Source organism: Priapulus caudatus, unplaced genomic scaffold (assembly GCF_000485595.1).
Source record: "Priapulus caudatus unplaced genomic scaffold, Priapulus_caudatus-5.0.1 Scaffold385, whole genome shotgun sequence".
Taxonomy (NCBI): domain Eukaryota; kingdom Metazoa; phylum Priapulida; class Priapulimorpha; order Priapulimorphida; family Priapulidae; genus Priapulus; species Priapulus caudatus.
The window spans coordinates 277,967-285,802 of NW_014577446.1; the positions used below are offsets into that span (position 1 = coordinate 277,967).

At 39.5% G+C, this 7,836-nt stretch overlaps 1 protein-coding gene across 1 annotated transcript; it reads left to right on the top strand.

Moving 5' to 3' along the window:
• The first annotated feature begins 2,681 nt into the window (after nt 1-2,681).
• LOC106809797 lies at nt 2,682-6,762 on the top strand. Its single transcript, XM_014813001.1, has 9 exons — nt 2,682-2,752; nt 2,875-3,038; nt 3,547-3,636; nt 4,075-4,241; nt 5,427-5,495; nt 5,708-5,827; nt 5,998-6,163; nt 6,295-6,347; nt 6,579-6,762. Exons 3-9 carry the CDS (start codon nt 3,559-3,561, stop codon nt 6,715-6,717), a joined length of 792 nt encoding a protein of 263 aa, XP_014668487.1. The 5' UTR covers nt 2,682-2,752; nt 2,875-3,038; nt 3,547-3,558; the 3' UTR covers nt 6,718-6,762.
• Nucleotides 6,763-7,836: the final 1,074 nt, after the last annotated feature.

Sequence of the window (7,836 nt, forward strand, 5' to 3'; positions counted from 1 at the left end):
TATTGATAAGAATTTATTACAGATATCTATGCTGAGATAACCCCAACCATATTAAATCCATATCTATCACAAAATCTCAGTCCTATGGTGAGGTATTGCGCATGCGCTGACACACTAACGTAGCCAGATTGTGTACTGACTGGTATATGCAGCGTGGACATTACATGCAAGGTCTTCTTCCTTTTTCTTATGTGAGGTCTACTGATAGAATGTTATCATGTAGATCTATGCAAGGATAACTCGTCTTCATTTGAAATGCATAATCTTTGCAAAAATATTATTCTTCTCGTGAGATATTGTGCATGCGCGAGCACCGTTTCGCGCGTGCAGCACAGACTAAAGAAAACTGCATAATATAGCTTGCTGAGGATGAGAGGGGTGGGAAACTTAGGACAGGCAGCAGGAAAGGTAGCTGAGTGGGCGGTCGAAGAAGATACAAGGTTGAGCGAGGGACACGGGTGGCAAGGGGTAGGACGGGAGCGGGGTGAATTAGATGTTTTGCACCCTACAGGCTAGGGCGCTCTCCTAATGATGAACACAGGTCTATTGATAAGAATTTATTACAGATATCTATGCTGAAATACCCCCAACCATATTAAATGCATATCTATTACAAAATCTCAGTTCTATGGTGAGATATTGCGCATGCGCTGACACAATAACGTATAGCCAGATTGTGTACTGACTGGCATATGCAGCAGAGACCTTACGTGCAAGGTCGTCTTCCGATTTCTTAATTGAGGTCTACTGGTGGCATTTCATAATGTAAATCTATTCGAGAATAACTCCTCTTCATTTTAAATGCATAATCTTGGCTAAATATTGGTTTTCTCGGAAGATATTACGCATGCGCGAACAACCGCTTCAGGCGTGCAGTATACTGACTGAAGAAAACTGCATAATATAGCATGCTGAGGGTGAGAGGGGTGGGAGGCTGAGGAAAGGCGGCAGGGCAGGTAGCTGAGTGGGCGGTAGGAAAAGAAGCAGGCTGAGCGAGGGACAAGAGAGGCAAGGGGAAGGACGTGTGGTGATGATGTATGAGTTTTGCGTCTATGAGTCTTATCATGTAAGGATCCATGCTAGGATAACTGTCATAGATGTAACCTGTATGATACAGGCGGTTCCGGTTCCGCTTCACTACACTAACGTTAGTGTAGTGAAGCGGAACCGGAACCGCCTGTATCATACAGGTTATCATAGATGGCAATATGTGTGACCTATACAAAACATGCAACTATGTGCCGAGCTTTTATCACATTAATCAAACAATGTTTGCTTGAAAATATATCAAGTGAGCGCATTCTCCCCATTAGTTTAACCAGGAAAATCTTCATACGCATCTGTCACTTGTCGCACCATATTTACTCATAACAAAACGAGAGACCATAGTTCGAGCATGCCCAGCATTTGCCAAATAAACTGGTCGTTTGTTGAAATTTCACGAAAGAGAGCACCTTTAAAATTTAAAACACCCTTTACCGATATTTAGGTGTCCCGGGCTGATATAACGCTGGTAAAATTTAAATCAGTCAACAGAGGGCGATGTGTGACCTATATGGCACATGGAGCAGTATTCGCAGCCTGATGTATTCGCAGCAGTGAACGATTTTTACCAAATGCCCCACTCGTATTTCTTCGAATTTAGACAATCATTTTTTTAAATAAATATAACTCTCTCGTCCTGATGGATTGCATACATATACTATAGAGAGAGACAACATAAATTGAGAAATACGAGCTCTGCACTATTACACTAATCACCTCTTACATTAGTAACCTGGGATGTATAGAACCTAGACAATCAGTATCGCTGGACATGCTTTTGTTATTCAACGTAATCACAATGAATAAAATGTCGGGCGTGACGTCGATCCCAATTACCTCTTGATCCACACAATTATCAACTGGATCGGAAGAATACAAGTTCATGAGCGTGTTCGACACACGCAGAACTTGCATACAGAATATGCGTATGCAAGTTATATGTGTGATAGCCGTGAGCAGCTCTGCTGTTATATACAGGTGATCGATTGCACTGTATAATTAAGTGCCTGACACTCAATGCGACGGCGATTCATGAATAGGTGGCAGTTTTATAGGGCAGGCCGCAAACACAGGGTTGACTACATATTAATATGCAATGTATGAAGGTATTCTTATTTTCGAAAATTGATGTGCTCAAAATAATGTTAATGTCGCATACGACATGTCCTTATACGTTAGTCAATCGGTGTGCTTCTGCATGCAGGTATTGTCTATATACCCACGTACGATTAGATAAGTCAATAATAAATGGCAAGTTGTGACATATATTGACTGTTGTTATCGAGATACGCCTTAGTGCCATCACCTTCAGGTCTAGCGCGGTGCTTACCTGGTAATGGGGGCATGTGTGTATATAGATATCAAGAGCTCACTAACCCCATTTGATAGTTAATGGGTTAATGGGCTCTTGTAGATATGCATTCGCAGATATAGATACTCAAATAGGCAACTAGTGCAGTCTGAGCCTAACCGTCGCAGTGTCCACGCCGGTTTTATAGCAGCGATATTTTACGCGTCTGCACTGTTTTCAAGCTTTACAAGGGCGGTCATATGCATCAGTAGCCGTAAAAATCACCAATTAATTTGCGTGTCTTTCACGTCAGCATGTTTTTACAGCTAGTGTTAGTGGCGGCGGCTGCCTACGTCATTTATAGCGTGTTTTACGCTCACACACCGCTGCCAGTCTGCGGCAAATACGCCGAACCAGGTAAACGCGTTTTTTATTCTAAACAATAACATCAGACACTATTGCTAGACGCTATTACTAGACAGTATTACTAAATACTAATAGTTTTTAATTGCTTAACAGTAACTCGGTTCTTATCGCAGGTCGCTGGTATGCCGCTAAACGCGCTATAATCTACATTTATTGCGTGGTAAGGAAGTGGAGGCAGTCAGACGAGGAGCAACCAAGCGTGGAATCACCACGGATTAAAGAAGACTTTCAAATTGCGAAACAGGAACACCCGCAATGCCTTTCATCGCACCCAAGTGTAAAACCGCCTTTAATATTTAATGATTAGTGATTGATGTGTGATTGATAGATATTATATTATGTTATATTCAATTATATTTTTGATGTACTGTCATTAGATCACACGGTATTAATTATATATATATATATATATATATATATATATATATATAATTATTCAACAAGCAAGGTATATAATTAGCACGTGTTAACAGGTTCTTATTCTTGTTGCAATATCCTTCAATATGCCTCGATCGTACACTAAAAGTAGTGATGGCTGCATCTGCATAACGAATAAAGACATGGCTTCTTCTTCGTCATCGTTTTTTCTCCTTCTCCTCTTCTTCTTCCTATTCGTCTTCCTCTTCTTCTTCTTCTTCTTATTCTTTCTCGTCGTCGTCATTTCCTTTTTTTCTTCTTCTTCTTTATTTTCGTCGTCGTTCTTCTTGTACTATTTTCCCTTTTCACCCCCCCCCCCATGTACGTATACGTTCACCTAAACACATGTATGCGTAAATATACTGCAGGCATTTGACTGCATGAATATCAATGGACTTGACAGCCATGGAAACAAACTGGTGGCTCGCATCAACAGACTACCTGGCCGAGTTGCCGAGGTACATTAGCTAGCGATAAACCATTATTCATACTTTACCTACAAATATAGGGTAGTGCATAATTACTAATCTTTATCATTTCCTTGGAGTTTTCACCTTTATCTCATTTCATTTGCGTTTTTTAACTTGTATTTTATATAGTTTTTTTTTCGTACGATAATTTATTTGTTGTTCTGGGCATAGACGGACACCGGGCTCTGACTACACACAGAGATAAACGGATATGTGTCACCTACTTATAAATCATGTGTATACGAACCTTATTCGCCTACTAGACTTCCTAATGCTTAATCAAGATGGGTTTGAAAACACAGCTTTAGCTCCCGCTAACCTTAGTTCAATTAATTATTCATGTGCATCCATCTGTCTCTGCCGTTCCTGTACATAATAGCCGTAAAGAACGAAGCATTTGCAACGAGTATTGCACAAATGCTTTAGGTATGGTTGATGCTAAAGCTAGGAGATGGTCGCTACTTCCACTTCCCCGGATTTCCCGACTCAAAAGTGTACAACACTGACGATCAGACCTTCACAGCCGGCGGTCTGCAGTTTGAAGTGCTGGAACCGATGCTGAAATGGAGAATCACATTTAATGGACTTCTCAGGTATGAATGTACTATATGAACGTGTACCAAGATCGCCACATGCGGGCATGTGTGTGTACGCGTGCTCTGTGTGAGTGAGTGTTAAGGCCTATTTACACGATGCGTCCTAGACGTACGTCTGTCGCATCAGTCAGACGCATACGTCCAAAACGCACCGTGTAAACTATGCGGTACGACACGATTTTATGACCCCTGCGATATCGGATGCACTAGACGCATGTTCTAATTTCTTCCGACATCGTAAGCAGGACGCAAGAACCCGCGATAATCAGGTGCGTGAGATTGGTCACGCTGCTTAAGTCTCTTCGCGATGAACGAGTGTTGACAGCATGCCATCGCCCCGCCTGTGAGTGCGGAGATAAACGTCTCTGCAGCACGAAATTGTTCCCATCATATTGGTTGTAAGAAGGCTTGGATCTTATTCGGTGTCGACCTTTCTGCAAAGGAGTCTTCTTGGAAGTGTCCATGTCCATACCTACAAAATTGTGGAAAGCTTTCGGTCTTCTGCCTCCAAATCTAATGTTTTGAAAGTGCATGATGATATGCTCCAGTATTGTCTCCCTCCTGGCGATCCCAGGTCCTCACCCAAACTCGTCTCTTCTTTTGCGAAATTTCACTTTTTTTTTCTTAATTCCTGCCAAAGAAAAGAACGCTAGGCAATTTGTCTTGCAGCCGTCGTGTACGTGTTTCTCCCATGGCGCCTGCCCGTGAACTTACTTTGTCCTGGACGACGAACAACAAATCTTCCGTGGTAAACATATACCGTTGGTCAAAGACGATATCGGGTAAATCTGATAAGGCCTGGACGTACTTCTAGGACGCAATCGTGTAAATAGAGCCTTCTGTTCGCATGTCTCGCGCGCGTTGTTGCGAAATATAATAGTAATATATATAATATAATATAATATAATAGATGAATATAATATAATATAAATATATATAATATAATATAAATATAATATAATATGATATAAGATATAATATAGAATAATATAATATAATATAATATAATATAATATAATATAATATAATATAATATAATATAATATAATATAATATATACATGTAAATAATTATATAATTAAAAATGGAACTAAGTGAAATAATAAATTAATAAAAATAACCAATAGTGGAAATTTTCATAATTTAAATATTAAATTTAATCATAATTCTATTCTCATCTAGGGAAGGTCAGAGGAACGAGTGGGATGAACAAAATGAAGGAAATCTGATTCACGTACAATTCTGCTTTGTGTAAGTAGTAATTTTTGTCCTAATTATTGTAGTAATTACTATTATTTAGAATGTATTCGATTATTTACTTCATAGTTTATGGGCGAATTCTTTGCATCCAGATATCAGGTTTTTGGCACAAGAATAATTTATTATCAGTTATTTATATCAACTGAAGGTTTTATTGTTTGCCATTATCACCACTCTTGTTTTTAACAATGCTGATTAATAAGGTGGACGGCGCTGACTGGGCAGTTTTCTTTTAACGACGACATTGATCCAATCACGATATCTGACAGCATTGCTAGAGAAAAGTGGAGTCTAAACTACCTGAAAACAATTAAGGAGCTCAGGTAAACTAAGTTAGGCGTCTTTATTATTATTATTATATTATTATTATTATTATTAACTATACTTGTTATCAGGTTATTGCTATGAGTTGATAGTGCGTATGAATTCTAACAAGTACATACTTGGAACTGTACTTGTATGTGAATTGTATATTTGTGATGTGTTTCTGCAGTAGGAAACATCGTAGGTATGAAGTCTGTGGGCAGCTCTTTGGAAAGCTGAATGTGGCCGAAGAGTCTGAGAGGACATTGATCTTAAGAGGAGTCAGGGAGCACTCCTGGGGCATCCGAGACTGGGAAACATACAACAGATATATCGCCAACTGGGGTTATCTGGACGTATGTCAATATTATCATGATATATATATTTACACGTATTCGATAAAAATCGGGTTTGTTTTTTGGTGCGTGATAGTGTCTTTACTTGCGGTTGATTGTGACCGCAATTTAAACATTATATTTTGTTGCAGGACGGGACCCTGTATTCTTTTTCCGTGGCAAGTTTTCCAGGAATTTTATCCCAGTGAGTTCCAGGATAATACGTTTTCCATTCTTTTGGCATCGTACCACACTTGGCACACCCAAGATTACTGGGGAATTGAGGAATTTTAAAGGTTTTAATACATCATTTATAAAGCATTTATAATGACAATTATTATTGCATTACGTCTATATGGGGCATTTATGGGGACGATGGTCTATGGGTCTATGGGTCTATGGGGACGATTAACATAATTTTTTACGTTTTATTTAGTTTCGTCACTGGCTACATTTTCTGGCCCAGCGGTCAACAAGTTATTCTCAAGTCAACAGACCTTCACTTGTCTCGGCTCGGAGAGTTCACCAAAGCTCCTGATAAGTTCAGCTTTACTGCTCTTGCGGGTGGGTGCTGAGATGCAAGGCCGTACGCAGGAAATTTTCTGTAGGGGGGCAAAGGTACTCCCCATACCCCCTGTGCCCTAAAGTTTCGCAATTTCACATTTCTTTATTTAAAGTAATATTTCTTTGATGATTTAAGATAAACTTTTGTCACATTTCTTTTTTATTTCTAAAAGTGTACAGTATTTGTCCCATTAAAAGGCATACTCTGAAAATCTCTAGGGGCAACTGCCCCTGCTGCCCCCCTGCTGCGTACGGCCCTGCTGAGATGATTTATTCGGCTGCTGAGCCCGCAGTATATTTATTCATTCTAACGCCCCCGGAACTATATTTATATAGTCTGTATAAAGGAGCTTATCTAGGCCCAATAGCAATGGTTCCAAACAATTTGCACATGAGACACATAATCTGCTGGTAACTATTAAGTTCCAAGGTTGTTGAACCGAGCCTTAGTTCGCTGTAAACATTTGCTCGTTTGTGTAACGTAAGTTGTGGGAAGGAAAAGAATCGTCGCAGCGACCGTTCTTCTATCGCCCTAATAGTGTGCGTAATGGATGACATCATAACTCCAGTCAAACCGCTCTGTTAGTGACCACCTATATATATATATATATATATATAACGGTATCTATCCTTAAATGCCACTTTGGCGTTTACACTGAATGGGAGTCATACAGTGATCTCCCTCTATAGCGCGGCCATCTACCTATTATCTGGGAACCGGAAAATGCCTGAGAAATCTTTCGGGAATTCGGGAATAGATGCCAACCGGAGCAGGGAAAGCTGAAATAGCGATTTTAATTAACCGGGAAGTGGGAAATGACACATTTTCACCTGGAGTATTTCGAATGCCACCTCCGCATACATAACATAGGCATACAGAGCTACATACATACATACATAGCATACATACATACATACATACATCGATACAGTAGATACATACATACGTTACATAATACATTACATTACTATACATAGCATACAGTACATACATACATACATACATAGCATCATACATACATACATAGCCAGTACATGACATACATACATAGCATACATACATACGATAATACATCACGATACCATACATAGCATACGAACTCAAATATATATTATGATTTGGGAACGAT

What these genes read in the sequence shown, in the direction of transcription:
- LOC106809797 (XM_014813001.1), top strand. Translation starts at nt 3,559, where the DNA reads ATGAATATCAATGGACTTGACAGCCATGGAAACAAACTGGTGGCTCGC. An exon ending in TACCTGGCCGAGTTGCCGAG is followed by an intron (nt 3,637 to 4,074) that starts GTACATTAGCTA and finishes CAAATGCTTTAG; the next exon opens with GTATGGTTGATGCTAAAGCT. An exon ending in CCAACTGGGGTTATCTGGAC is followed by an intron (nt 6,164 to 6,294) that starts GTATGTCAATAT and finishes ATTTTGTTGCAG; the next exon opens with GACGGGACCCTGTATTCTTT.